General features: G+C 39.3%; 1 protein-coding gene across 1 annotated transcript in view; it reads left to right on the top strand.

Moving 5' to 3' along the window:
• The window catches only part of FREM2 (FRAS1 related extracellular matrix 2), a 142,902-nt gene that overhangs the window by 108,207 nt on the left and 19,084 nt on the right, over nt 1-15,611 (top strand). The window contains exons 12-16 of the mRNA XM_076364204.1: nt 2,778-2,908; nt 3,821-3,979; nt 4,831-5,134; nt 7,825-7,956; nt 8,586-8,917. Of these exons, the coding sequence (XP_076220319.1) occupies nt 2,778-2,908; nt 3,821-3,979; nt 4,831-5,134; nt 7,825-7,956; nt 8,586-8,917 (1,058 nt within the window). The remainder of the gene's footprint in view (nt 1-2,777; nt 2,909-3,820; nt 3,980-4,830; nt 5,135-7,824; nt 7,957-8,585; nt 8,918-15,611) is intronic.

Genomic DNA, 15,611 nt, shown 5'->3' with positions numbered 1-15,611 from the left:
GATAAACTGTTTTGGTGTCCAGTCCAGCTGAAAGATAGGACTTATTTTTGAACATCCAGCAACAACATTGGGCTATCTCCAGATTCCATAGAAGAAGAGGCATTTCCCACTAGTGATATTTGAAAAGAAAAATTGTTAGCAATAAGAAAATTATCAACCCAGAGCTTGCTAATTTCAGTCACTTTGCCTCCTGCATTTTAGAGTTTTGCTCTTTCCTCCTGAAAACCACAGAAATTTTTAGTATCAGTTAATACTTACCCTATACGCATTACCTATATGTATTGCCTTGCTTACCCTCTCCCTGCTGTGCACCAACAGCATATGGGGGCAGACTTTTCAAGGGAAACATGCTACTGCAGAACAAGAGGCTCTGGGCCTCTGCCCAGAAGCCTTTGAGAAGGGTCTGTGATCTGCAGGATTTCCCCACAGGTTTCAGAACATCTGTGGGTTTAGGGAGCCTGCCTATTCAGCCATGGGTACAAAACCCACATCCTTAACTGGGTTATCTGAAGGAAGTGTGGTGAACTGAAATTCAGTGAAATTCTTAGCTCTCACACAGCATGTTTATTACCACAAAGAGTATTTTCATGGCCTAATAACACTTAAGCTGAAAGGATCATTAGATCACTTAATCAGACTCACTATGGATTGCAAGATTCTCCCAGTTTCCTCCAGTTACTTCTGTATTGAGCCCAATAACTTTTGGTTAGGAAAAGTATACCCTTCAGAAACGGCATCCAGTCTTGGTTTGAAAGCACTGGAGAGGACAAGTGTTTCTTAGTGTTTTGCTTCACTGATCAGTCCCTATCACTTATCTGTGCCTTATTTCCCATATATACTTCAGCTCTCATCCACTACTGCTTATTGTGCCTGTCCCTTTAGAGTGCAGAGCTCTTTAACACCTGGTATTTTTTGTTTGTGATGGTGTTTCAATATCCTAATCAGAACATCGCTTTCTGCAAGTCTTTTTTTTTTCTTCTGGTCCTCAGTTTGTGTTGGTCATTTCTGTGCCATCTTCAGTTAATTTGACATCCTTTAAAAAATAAAGATAGTAGAAATGCACCTACTATTTTAGTATCACTCTCACCCATTCCATACACAAATGTTAAACAGTTTCTGTATTTCTTCTTCCTTTAGTAGTTAATACATCCAAGAATCACAGTACTCTTCTAACTGTCAGTGTGGTGGGTTGACCTTGGCTGGATGCCAGGTGCTCACCAAGCCGCTCTATCACTCCCCCTCCTCAGCTGAACAGGGGAGAGAAAATATGATGAAACGCTCGTGGGTCGAGATAAGGACAAGATGATCACTCAGCATTTCCCATCACAGGCAAAACAGACTTGACTCGGGGATATTAATTTAATTTATTACCAACCAAATCAGAGTAGGGTAATGAGAAATAAAACCAGATCTTAAAACACCTTCCCCCCATCCCTCCCTTCTTCCCAGGCTCAACTTCACTCCTGATTTCCTCTGTCTCCTCCCCCCCAGAGGTGCAGGAAGACAGGGAATGGGGGTTATGGTCAGTTTATCAGAGGTTGTCTCTGCTGCTCCTTCCTCTTCACACTCTTCCCCTGCTCCAGCATGGGGTCCCTCCCACAGGAAACAGTCCTCCATGAACTTCCCTGACATGGGTCCTTCCCACAGGCTTCAGTTCTTCACAAGCTGCTCCAGCGTGGGTCCTTTCCACGGGGTGCAGTCCTTCAGGAACAGACTGCTCCAGCGTGGGTCCCCTGTGGGGTCACAAGTCCTGCCAGCAAACCTGCTCCAGCATGGGCTCCTCTCTCCATGGGATCACAGGTCCTGCCAGGAGCCTGCTCCAGCACGGGCTCTCCACAGGGTCACAGCCTCCTTCAGGTACATCCACCTGCTCTGGCGTGGGGTCCTCCACAGGCTGCAGGTGGCTATCTGCTCCACCATGGACCTCCATGGGCTGCAGGGGGATAATCTGCCTCACCATGTCTTCATCACAGGCTGCAGGGGAATCTCTGTTCTGGTGCCTGGAGCACCTCCTCGCCCTCCTTCTTCACTGACCTTGGTGTCTGCAGAGCTGTTTTTCTCACATATTCTCACTCCTCTCTTTGGCTGCTGTTGTGCAGGGTTTTTTTTCCCCTTCTTAAATATGTTAACACTGTCACTGATTGGCTCAGCCTTGGCCAGCAGCGGGTCTGTCTTGGAGCTGGTTGGAACTGGCTCTATAGGACATTGGGGAAGTTTCTGGTATCTTCTCACAGAAGCCACCCCTGCAGCCCCCCTGCTACCAAAATCTTGCCATGCAAACCCAATACAGTCAGCTAAGATTGAACTTTTTATCCGCCATGACTTCCGATGTTTTTTCAGAGACAATGCTTTTCAAAATATGGTACTCTTTTCTGTAACTCTAGCTTTGTGCCTTATTTTTGGTATATACCATTGTATTAAAATGCACTTTGTTTGAGTAAGACCTGACAATACTTTTTATTTAGAATTCTTCAGTTACCAACTGAATGTTACCAACATTTATGTAATAATTAGTCCCAGATCATTTTCAAAATATTAAGTTCTATTAGACTAAATATTGGTCTCTTGATGATGATAATGCCTCATTTTCAATGATTTCCATGTGTGTCCACTGCTATTCATTATTATTATTTTTAGCATCAAATAGGTTAAACTAAATATATGAACATCTATAAATTGAAAAGTGAGTATTAACTGCCATCTCTCATGGCTGGTCCTAGAATTACAGCTTGTTATGAACAACAGATTTATTTTTGAGTGTCTCATTATGTTTTTAGAAATTGAGTTTAAGGAGGGTGAAACACAGCACTTTGTGGAGATTGAAGTTCTCTTTGATGGAGTAAGGGAGATGAGAGAAGCCTTCACTGTTCACCTGAAGCCTGATGAGAACATGATCGCAGAAATACAGGTAACAAACTCATGCAAAGTCCTCAACAACAAAATCTGGTAAACAGTCCTTCTTGCTTTCTGGCTCATAGCTTTACTTTTCCTTTAAGGTTTATACACGCCATCTTGGCTTGTATCTTAAAAGACAAAGAGACAGCTGACACAGTAGCACTTACCCAAAACAAGTTTGTTGCCAAGGAAATAATGTTCATGGGGTCATAGAGACAATGAGAGACTGAAGTCTTCAAGATATCATTCCAGACACATTCTCCTCATAGAATCAGTCCTAAAAACTGATGTCCTCTTGGAAACACTCTCTGGCAATACAATATAACCTCTATGCTGTAAAAAGAGCAATCAGGTGAAATATAACTTCTGCTGTCAAAACCATGTTAATAGCATTCTTGTTCTGTGAAATGAAATAGCCGCACTTTCTTGTTGTTTAGCATTATATCATACATACTTTTAATTTAAACAGTATATTCCTCTGATTCTGCATAAAATGTTCTTAAAACTCTTTGGCTGCTTCATCAGTATCACACCATATATAGTCTGACTCCAGGTAGCCAGAGAGCAGAGACACAGCCTTTGCTGATGACAAACACCCCATTTCCAACAGGCGTTAAAGTATACAGTGGACATTAGGGCTCTACCAGAATACTGAAGTGATTCAAGAAAGCTGGGACATAAGGTTAAAGGGTCTGGTATCTTCAGTATTCTGAAAAGAACAAAATCATTTTGGCTCTTGCTTTTGTAGTCTGCAATATACTTTCCAGTGCCTCAACCCTTTCCAGATAGCTCATCCAGTTGAGGTTTTAGAACTTATTTTGGGACAATGTTTCAAAGGCTAGACACATTCTGATCAAGGTCCAACTTGAATCCCCTTGTTTATTTAAATGTTCACAGAGAACTGTTTCTGCCTTTTCATTGTCAGACAGCCAAGGCCATTGTTTACATTGAAGAAATGAACAGCATGGCAGATGTCACCTTTCCCTCTGTCCCTCAAGTTGCATCCCTTTTGATATATGATGATACTTCTAGAGCCAAAGACAGAACCAGTCCCATAGCTGGCTATCCTGTCATCTGTATCACAGTGAGTATCTCTGTGGGAAGGTGGAACAAAATCAGTATATGGATTTTGTTCAATGGATTTTAGGGACTCAGTATCAATCCATATTGTTGTGAGTCACACGAGTTCAAGCTAGAACTGTCCTAAGAGCTAATCTAATTTGTCTGGATAACGAATCAATTTTCAGGAGGACAAAAAGCATAGAAAGATGTTTCACTTGTTCATCACTAAGAACAGTTTCATACTCACACTATGTCTATGATTATATTATCTTGCCTTAATTTGCAGAGTTAAAATCACTGGAGATAACAGATGAGCCAGTTTTCAATGAGTGCAACAGACTGAAAAATGAGTACTGTTTGTTGAAGTACTACAGGCTTCTTTCATTGTAATTTTGCAACTGAAAGGTTTGCATTAATATTCATATGCATTGAGGAAGGTTTTGGTCCATCTGCATCTTCAGTTTGTTTCTCACACCATTCCTTATGCACAGGAACGGATCATACGTTGAATGGTTCTCCTAAATAAAAAACCAAAACAAATCTTGAAATGCAAAGTATATTTGCAGAATTAGATCAAAGGGTGAAATTCAAGTTAAAGTAGCATGTGGGAGTGTAGTTTGCGCCTTCATAACTATGTTAGGTTTTCACCCATAAACCATAATTTAAAATATTTTTATTTCAATAAGCATAATTAGACCTGTCTTTTAATCTACCATAACAGTGCTAAAAGCGTCACTGTCAAAATAAGGTGATTTCTTAAGAGATTTACTGGGGTTGTCAGTTCCATGTTGTTGAGTTTTGTGACTCTTGATAAATTAAAATTCCTTTGCCATGAAGCAAATAAATTGTTAACACAACTGCCTTGTTCTGCAGGCTTGTAATCCTAAATATGAAGACTTTGACAAGACTGGTTCTATATGTGCCAGTGAGAACATCAATAATACTCTGACACAATACCGGTGGCTTGTGAGTGCACCCACTGGTCCTGATGGTGTGACTAGCCCCATGAAGGAGGTTGACTTTGATACCTTCTTCACTTCCTCCAAGATGATTACGCTCGACTCCATTTACTTTCAAGCTGGTTCTCGTGTCCAGTGTGTGGCTCGTGCTGTGAATTCAGATGGGAATGAGGGTCTTGAGCTTATAAGCCCTATTGTAACTATAAGCACATCAGAAGGTAAGACATCATCACCTATTGCAAAACCCCCAGACCTCTTCTGGATCTCAAATTCCATCCTAACAAAATCTGATTACATGATCAGGTGTTTTAACATTACAGTCTCAGCTTTTCTTCTGTTGTTCATAGAGGTGGTGCAAAAACTCTCTTCTTAACACAGCAGAGAATTGTATAAAGAAAATGGTTTTCATCTTTGCTAGTTCTCCACATCTTTAGATAGTTATCCACATAGCAAACTGGTATGTTCAGGAGAACAGTATATAATGTGCATTGGAAATAGTGAAACCTGGTTTCTGTTGGCTTTTGAATTCAACTGCAGTAATGTTGCAGTACAATTTCAGCTCCCATTACCATTCGAGAACCCACACAGAAGTGCTATTATGAATGCCTAGCCAGAAGAAAAGCTTCATTTGGCATTCAGGCCTCACTGGACACCTGAGAATCAGTGTCTTCCTTGACTAAGGACTAAAGCAACTGGTGTCCAACAACAGGGCATAGACAAAATTTTTTCATGGTTGAGGTATTCATAATATTCATCCTTCTTCTTTCTCTGATACTCTCTTTGTCTCACTCTGATTCTCTGATACTGAACACCTAATTGATACTGAACTGATGCTGCATTCTCTCAGCCAGCAGAGTTACTGTAGTCTACCTCCTTTGCCCAGCCAAGTCTTTTCATGAAACTTGTACTGGATAACATTATGAAGCAGAGATGAAGAACTGACATGCACATGAGTACAGTCTGATAACATATGCTATTTTGTTGTAGAAATCAGATGCTTTTGTTTATTTTATAATATGGAGAATGAGTAGTTATCAGCAATCAAGGTAAATTATAAAACATTGTATTTTATTACCCTTCTGCAGCCATTTTGCATTCTTTGTATCATCTCTGCTGCTTTTGTAGCTACATTAACTCTTCTGGTTTTTGTGAGATCTTACGATAGATAATAAATCACATGCTTGTTCATTTGCAATATCATTTTCATTTCCCTGGCCTTTCCAACTAGATATTTTAGTTAAAACATTTTATTTTCTACTAAGTTAGGGCTTTAAGGAGCTTAATGAATGGAATTTCTATTTACCCCATCCTTTATTCCACCTTTTGACTGTAGGCTCAAGTTACCTTTGTTTGCACTATCAGGAATCCTACACCTAAAAAGGACTCCATCTAAGGGTATTGTCTCCAAGGTGCAGTGTAGTGCTTGTTAAAGGCAGACAACCTTGTGCTGGGTGAGCTAGTTTTGTTATGTGAAACAGACTGGCTATGTTAGTGTTATAATGCATTATTTGGATTACACTTGACACATTAGCAGGGCTAATTAGCTCAGGCTCAGGACTGAATTGTCATGCATATATTACTTCCACTACCTGAGCTAACTTGTGATGTGGAAGTCAACAATACTGAAGATTGTGTACAACATAAAGGGAATTGTTAGATGCTATTTTGAAAGAAGTGCAATGATGAAAGCAACCTGCCAAAATCCTGAATATTTCCAACTTTGAGGATGCTTGACCTCCAGTGCCTAAACCAAATTCTCAAAAGTAAGTCAGATTGCACAAAAAATTGTGTTTAGCCTCTTTAGCACATCTTACTTGCATTTGAGAAAAACAAACAAAGAAACAAAAAAACCCAAAAAAGCTATCGTGTGCAGAAGAGAAATTTTGTTTCGTCATGCCAGAAGTTTCCAACTTGGAGCTGTTTAGCCAGATGAGGTCCACCAGAACCAATAAGTTCTCCAAGAGGAGAGCCCTGCCTCCTCTTTTCTTGTAATCCCTCAGAAATGGGCAAAAGCAGAACATGGGCAAAGGGAGCTCTTTTGATTTTCCACTTCTGCTAATTTCTTTCTTAGAGTACCTTGTGATCCTTTGGCCATCACATGACAATCTGCTATGATTCTTGTGGCCAGAATGCAGACACTTCTGCACTGAACTATGCAACTAGAAGTTGCATGTATCTCAGATCATATGATTACAAACCTAATCTTCTGGTCATACAAACCAGGACTAATACTGGAACAGGTTGAACTAACCCTGGAAAGGATTGCCAAAATAAGTTATAGATTCTCCTTTCTTGGAGAAATTCAAAGTTCAACTGAACAAGGCCCTGAGCAACTTGATCTAACTTTGAAGCTGGCTCTAGTTTGAGCGTAGTATTTCTAGCGATCCTTTGACACAACTATTCTAACTACATTTTGGTCACTAATGGAACAGGAGGCTCATAGAGTCCTATGAAGGCATATATAGGTCCACAGCCCAATCCAGTACCAAAACCAACTGAACATTGATTGGGTATCTTCCATAAATCTATGTATGTGCTTAAGAGGGTGGGAGGAGTTAAAGCATATGCCTCTGAGGACCTCTGTAAGAAAGTATGGCACTTGACACTGACTTTGCAAGTATGGTTGACACATGCAACTGAAAATGTACAGGTGCAGTATCATCACTTGGTTTTGAAAATGTGGTCCAGTTGATTGAGTAATGATTTCTGTTTCAATCCTCTTTTGCATAAATTCTTGTTCAAACCTCTGGTAAACACTGCTCAAAGCGTTTACCTGTCATTCAAGAAAATTCTCCTTGTTTTGGAAATTTGTACAGTGGAAAAAAGTGCATCTGAAAATAGTGCAAGGGAAAGTATAGATTATTTCCTCTGGACATAAAGTAAAGTTGCTTGCTCTTTTTTCCATTAGGTCTTTGTCAACCTCGTGTGTCAGGAGTAGTTGGAGCAGAACCATTCTCTGCCAAATTGCGCTATACTGGCCCAGAAGATCCTGATTATGCCAACCTCATCAAACTGACAGTCACAATGCCACATATTGATGGTATGATAAAATCAGCTGTGGAGCTGAGAGAACTCAAACAAGAAGCTGTTATTTAATCTGTTTTATTGGTCATGTTATTTTAAATAGCCAAAATAATAATATAATCTTTTAACATGTGGGATCACAGAAAAATGTGATGAATGTACAAGTGCAGTTTGCAACGAGGTGCATAAGATACTGTATTGATACATAGTCTTTGATGTGAAGATTAAGTGTTTTCAGATTAATGGCATAGTTTACATAAATTGGGCTAGACCTACACTTTGTAAAACTCCTTTGAAGCGCATAGAGATATACCAAAGAAGGATTTCTTTATTATAAAAATATAAAGCCATTTAATTACTATGTGCTTCTGAAAAAATCACACAAAATCCTGATTGAAAAATATGTTGGAGATTTAGAAATATTTTATTTGGCATTTCATAGTATAAAGACATAATTATTGCAGGTAACATTCTCATACACACTTAGCATATCAACTTTCTTTGAATTCTAAAGTACATTAATTGCTGTAAGTACAAAATACAGAAGCACTGCATAACATGCTTAGTGTTTGACAAACTTTGGTTAAATTAAGCAGCTCTGACCACTAAAATTTAGTGATAGTGCTATAAATTAATGTTTTTTAGGCATGCTGCCTGTTATTTCTACAAGAGAGCTCTCCAACTTTGAGCTGACACTTAGCCCTGATGGAACTAGAGTTGGAAACCATAAATGCTCCAACCTGTTGGATTACACAGAAGTGAAGACCCACCATGGTTTCTTAACTGATGCTACCAAAAATCCAGATGTGATTGGAGAGACCATTCCCTATCAATATAGCCCAATAATTAGAGGCTTCAATACCTTACGCTTCTACCGCAACCTGAATCTGGAAGCCTGTTTATGGGAGTTTGTTAGCTATTATGACATGTCCGAGCTCCTCACAGATTGTGGAGGCACCATTGGGACAGATGGACAGGTACGAAACTGTAACTTGATTTTGTACTGTGTTCTTAAAATGAAAAATTTCCCTTATAATGCATCTATGCTAGTAGAAATAAGTGGTTTTAGAATTAATTTAGTTGTAAAGTGTTCTTTTTTTCCTTAACAAGAAATAGACTTCCCCTAAGGCCAGCTTATTTCTTAAAGCTGTTGATAGCCATTAAATACTGATAGGCTATATGTGAAATCCTTGTCCGGTTGAAATTAAGAGAATAATTTAGTTTGAATGAAATTTGCTATGATTTTCTCCCAATACAGTTTTGAAGTATTTTAGGACAAACCAATCCCACTTTTACTGTATAGGGAGCCACCTTAGTCTTTTCTTAGAATGAAAGCCTTCTGAAGGATTGCTTTTAGCACATTGATAGTACTAGGCTATTTAGTATTAGTCATGGTGTATCTTAAAAAAGAGTTTAAAAAAATCGTCAAGAGCCTTCTTGCTGATAACAATGGACTGCCAGTGTCCTACCAGCTGCTTGGCTCTGCTGATCTCTTGCTCACTGGGTAACAAGACCCGCCAGTGCAGACAGCACAGTGGTCTCACATTACCCAGCAGAAAATTCCTTGGTCAGGAAGCAAAGAGAAGCTGCCAACACAGAATGGCTGAAGAACAGAGCTGTGAAAGTGGTTGGGGACTTAAAACAAAGATTGGAGAGGTGTCCTTTGGAAAATTATTTCTAGAAATCCATAGTAATGTGGAAGCAAAAGGGTGCAGGATTTCTTCTGGTGCAGTGACAGTGAAGTTAATCCCTAGGTCTTCCTTGTATAATTACTACATAAGCCTGTCTGATCCCACTCAGGCTCTGGCGTACAAAAGCTGTAGCTATGAAGATCAATCCTTTATGACACAGAAAATCTCTTTGGGGAATAATCCTACAGGCTGGAAGAAAGATTGGAAATGCAGTACCTTATTTCAGAGAAGTCCATCCACAGCATGGCAGCTGTGTGATAAAGCTGTGGTAAAACTCACTTTCCTGGCTCAGTAGCCTTCCTTGTTGAGCCACTGTGGAACGGATGAGGCCACTGTGTGAAATGACCATAATTTCTCTGCTTTTTAACAGGTGTTCATTTTGCCAGGGACCCATCTGCTTATCAGACATAAGTAGACTTACATGCACAAATTCTTACTTTGTCAGTCCCAAATGGCACGAGTCCTTAACAGATGAGGAAAGTGTGTCGTTGCCCAAAGAAACCTATGGGCATGTGCAACCACAAAGCTATTTTACTACTAAAATCATAGGTCCCAATGGACATATAGATACCTAATCAGATAAGCTGTTTTTTCTCTTTCTTTTTATACTTGCATGACTACAGTCCACCTTACTCTGTGGGTGATCATATAGTCAGTTTGCTGGACAAGAAATTGCACCAGGCTCTCTTTAGCCCTTGGTTAACTTCCTAACATTCTGCCCCTTTTAATTAGAGATTATATACTCTGTAAAGTATAAGACCAGAACAAAGTGGAGCTTCTGCCCTTCTTAGATACAAAGTCCTTTATGGATATGTCATCTCAATGCTCTGTCATCAAGTTCTGGTTCCTTGTCTGTTACAAGGTTTCTGCCTTGATGTTGGAAGCTCACTGTTGGTGCATCTGCTTGGGGTTGCCCCTCTGCTACAAGCAGATCCTCCTACAGGTACATTCCACTGGAACTATGAACCTGTCAGAGGGAAGGGGAAGGCATGCAAGTGTGGGATGTAAACCTTACACGTTCCCACAAGATAAAAATGACAGCAGTCTTCACTGTTCTTAGAATGATTTCATTTCTTCAACTCATCATTCCTTTGACTATCTCCTTATGCCCATGCAATATGCAACCATATATTCTTATTTCCCACACGACACAATCCTAAGCTCATAAGCACACACAGCTGCCAAGCAGCTGTAACTCCGATCCTGTGACCTATGCAAGCCACTTCTCCCACAGTGAAAAGGAAGACCTGGTATGAATCCTTTCCATTTTAAACACTTTTATGTCCTTTAGAGAAAAGGCTGAATAGCTGGTTTAACCAAATGTGTGTCTAAATAAAACCTATATATGTCTATATGCATATAAACAGGGGAGAAAATAAGCACCATTCCAATATTTTAGTAAATGAAAAGAACCTCTATATTCAGTTGTGGAGGACATGCATAAATGGTAATGTGGCCAAGGAAAAGCGCTGTACTTGCTTTAAGCTCCAGAAGCATTATGTACTTTAGGTAAGATCCCTCATTTAAAAGCAGAGAGGGGTGAACATGAGCTATGAGAGCCATGAAACTGTAGCTGAAGTCATCCTTTAGTGCCTTGTAGGTTATGGCTAAAAGGTTACAGCGTGTTAAGTGAAATATCAAGCTGAATTACTTCTAGCAGTAAAGCATTGCCCCGCAGATAGTATGCGCTTCACTGCCCCCCCTGTTTCCCCCACCTCCATTTAATTCTTCTCCAAGTTTGGTCTTTATCTTCACATGACCCCCTCCAGCTGAGAGGGGAGGCAGTCAGTGCCCTATCTCTGTGGTTGTCACCATTGTTGTTTTTTTCTCCTTCAGTGAACAATTAATAATCCTCCTCCGTGAGAGGAAAGCTGGCAGCTATGGTTTTCACCATGTTTTTTTAGCACACAAAGGAAGCTTAAGTTCTATTATACAGACAGAACAGATAAATAACAATAACACTCTTACCACATCCTGCTACCAGTGCAAATTTAATAGCTTGAATTTACCAGATATTTTGGCTAGATCTTTAAGCTCAAAATTCTGTTTCTTGATTCTAGCTCTCCAGTACCTGTATGGTCAAACAAGGATAGCACTGTTGATTCAGACAGAGAGATTTCACAAAAGCAACTGGCAATATCTTGCATGATGTGGACCTTCACTTTATGGGAGCTCCTCCTATGGTAGGGGAAGAAGATGAGCTTCAGTCAGCAAGAAGTGAGGTGGGAGACCTGCAGCTGGTGTAGTTCTTCTGGCAGTGCTCCTAGTGTTTGCTGCAGGCTGCAGCTGTCTTAGCCAGTTCCCATGAACTCATGAACTGTCATAATACATACAGAGAAGGTCTTAGTTTTCTTTTTTTTTCTTTGAGGCCTTTTGCTTGTGACCCATTCTCTTTCTCAATTACTCTGTGCGTGAGCAAACCCTGCATGAGTTAGATGCAGCAGTCCTTTCAGTATACAGCTTGACACTTTGTTCCTGGGATCTGCCCATATTCACCACATCTGAAAAATCAGGCATTTATGTATCTAAATATGGATTTAGATGTGCAGCTTAAGGAACTTATATTTAAAAATAAAGACCTACTTCTCTTTAAATTGAGCTATTTCACTTGGGTTATAGTTCTGTTCTGGTTAAAGTTAAGGTCAGCTTTGATGATTAGCAGCAACAGTTTTCTTTTGGAAAACCTGCAGTCACAGCCTAAAATTCAGTGTCTGCCTTTGGATATGTATAGGCCTTAAAAATGTGGAACTCGCCTACCTGAGGGCTGTCTTCCTGGGTTTGCAGGTAATTAATAAAGGTTGGACTTTACTTCACGGGGACATTGTGAGAGTTAAGTACTACAGACATCTCACATTCTCAAGACACAGGTGCTAGAACAATGACAGATATTCATGAAAAGAAGTTAAAAAATGAAACAGTGAAAACCAAGCAAGTGACTATCCTTTCATAAAGTATATATTGAAGTGTTGACCTCGACTTATTTGATACAGTGTGAAGTATCATTTGATCTCATTTCCTACTGTTATAACTGTTTGCTGTAGCCAGACAGTTTGGCATCTGAAGGCTTCTGTGTGGTTCTGGCCAAGTATTTATATGTGGATGTTGCTTTCCCTAGTTCCAGTCCATTGCCAGACTTGGCATAGGGAAGCAAGGAAATTACCATTCAAACAAATTTTATTAACAACCAGTTAAGCAAGTCTTTGACAGAAACAAGGTGAAGAACATATATTAAAATTCTTGAACGTACAGGTTGATACCTTGAAGCTACTGTAATTGAGTACAGCTGAGCAGTTTGTTTTAAAAACAGTTATTTCTGGCCAAAACTGAAAATGTCTCTCTTCCAGTATGTTCAGTTCACATTTATGCTACACATGTTATGGCACTGAGTGTTTGAAAATCCCATCTAAAAACAGATTTTAAAATCACTAATGTATTGCCACAGCTTATACAAGGCAGCTTGCAGAGGTTTTTTATGACACAGAAACAGTATATTTCCAGCTTTACTAGTTCTAGTTTTACCAAAATCATACTTTAAGGGGAAAAGTCAGCTCTTCTGAAAATCTCACTAGATGCTGTAAAATGCAAATAGACAGAAATGTCTATTTTCAGATTTTTATATTCAGTTCAGCCACCACAGTCAAGTTTAAGAAAACCTTGCAACTTTTATTCCCTTGACATGGAAGCTTACTAACAGTCAAACCTTTTTTTCTCCAGCTGCTAACACATGCATTTAGTAAGTGCTGTGAAGAAAAAACTCTACTATAAAGTTAATGCACCAGCTGTGTAACAAAGTCAGAGGTTAATTTTTTCTAGGAGCTGGCATTTCAAGGCTGTATTGCATTATCCTCTCCATTCAGACTTCTTTAAACTAACCTGCTTTGCATTTCACCTGTGACCTACCTGGCTGTGTGCCTTCTTGGGGCCAAATCTTAGCTTTACCATATTGGTATTGTGTAAACAGTTAATAGATAACATTGTTAAGCTTCTGTGACTCAAATTCACAGGCATAGCAAGTAAATGCAATAGCAAATGAGGCTTAGGGTAATTTGGAGGACAAAAATACAATTTTCATGAAAAGTTTGTTTCATTGGGATATACAATATAAAGCATGAACTTGCATTATTTCTAATTTCTAATTCTGATTTTATCAGTACTAACAGTACGCGCGCGCGCACACACACACACACTGCCAAGTTCTGCCCTCTGGAAATGTAAGCCAGATAAATAAAACACAATATAAATGTAGAACAGAGTCCATGCCCCAAAGACTTAACTGAAAATATTTTTTGTTGTACATATTCTCACTTGTTACATGACCAATTCTCAAACTAACTATGTTTTTTTACTTAATGAAGTTTGACAGTTTGCATCAGAAAGGGGAACAAAAGAAGAACACCTATAGAAACTCCCATTAATATTTCCTAAGTCTTAAATGGGAATTGTCAGTGTTCAAAAATAGACCTTATGCTCTGTGATAATTTATCTTGCAAAGAAAATGTATGAAACTCTACTTCTTATATCAATGTCCAGTATAAATCATGTTCTTCCCTCACACACATGAATTTTGAGATGCGCTATTGGAATGATTTGTGATCTACATTTTTTCAGATATTAACTGTAAGAGTCTGTTCCCTGCTTGGAACAATTCTTGTCTTCTATCTTCTCAGGTTCTCCAGACCTGGCATTGTCACAGCATATTAGACATGATTTCCCCAATTCAGCTGAGGTGTGGCTGTAGTCTGTATTTCTCTCCTGGTATCACAAGGCTAAAAGTCACACCCACTTATTATTGTTTAAAATTAATGTTAATGAATATAATTTTGTCAGTACAACTGTTAAAATCTCCTGTGCATAGGATGCATAGATACATAATGCACCTGTTCTGTCTCTCCACAGCAGTTAAGCTGATCTCACACTTACACAGCTCTAAGTTACCATTTTGGTTTCATCAGTGTCACATTGAGATAAAATATGAACAGCTGGCTACTTCCAATAGGTTTTGCAGGCAGTGCTGGGAAATAAAGATAACTCAATGGAAAGAATGTTTTATTATGTTCGCCTAAATGGCGTTATTAAGAGGGCTAGAGAAGTAAGACTCCTCCATCTGTGTAACACATTCCATCGATTCATTTGTTGGGGGGGTCTGCTCACTTACTGTGCCACAGTTTTTCTCTGCAGTTAATTTCCTCTTTTTTAAATTGTATTTTTATTATATCAAAAAGATCCTCTATTTCATACAGCATGTCTTGAGATTTTTCTTTTCTGTCTACTGAAGAGCAGTTTTCCCCTCACGGCGTTTTCCTTTACAGCGAGAAATGAGAGGGCCTTGTAAGTTTTAATTTACTGTTAGGAGAGAGAGAACTATTTATTCAGTAATTCTCTGGCTATCAGTATTGTAGGTTTTCCTCCACACCTGCAAATCCATGAGTGCCTGCAGAAGGGTTTGTGTGCATAAAAACTCAATCAGCTGGTTTAGCAAGAACTCCTTCCTCTCTCTACATGCCACGAATCACAGATAAGGGCAGCTGTACTGATGGAAGCACATAGACATTCATGAGTACATTAATATATTCCTAGGCTGGGGCAAGCAGCCTTGCTGCCCAGACATCTCTTACGGGTTTTGCTAAAAGAGAAGAACCTTCTAAATTCTAGGGTCCTAGAAATGGAGACACTTCTTTGGCACCATGGTTTCAGATTTTCCCACAGAGCAATGGTAATGTATGGCAAAGGAACAGTGTTTCACGAAGAATTGCCCCGAAAGGATCCTACTGCTAGATTTCCACCAGTACAAATGAGTTCAGCTCACTAACAATATGCTCCCATTGAATGGAGGCAAGAAAACCCTAAAATGTGGCTTACAAACCCCATTAATGGATTGCTTTTATGTACAGTGTACATGAAGAGCCAATGATACCTTGTACTTGAAAATCAAGAAAAGCTTTGAAAGAAGGTCTTTTTTTACTTGATGTGGCATAAAATA

Source organism: Aptenodytes patagonicus, chromosome 1 (assembly GCF_965638725.1).
Source record: "Aptenodytes patagonicus chromosome 1, bAptPat1.pri.cur, whole genome shotgun sequence".
Classification (NCBI taxonomy): Eukaryota; Metazoa; Chordata; class Aves; order Sphenisciformes; family Spheniscidae; genus Aptenodytes; species Aptenodytes patagonicus.
This window is presented reverse-complemented; position numbering and strand designations above follow the sequence as displayed.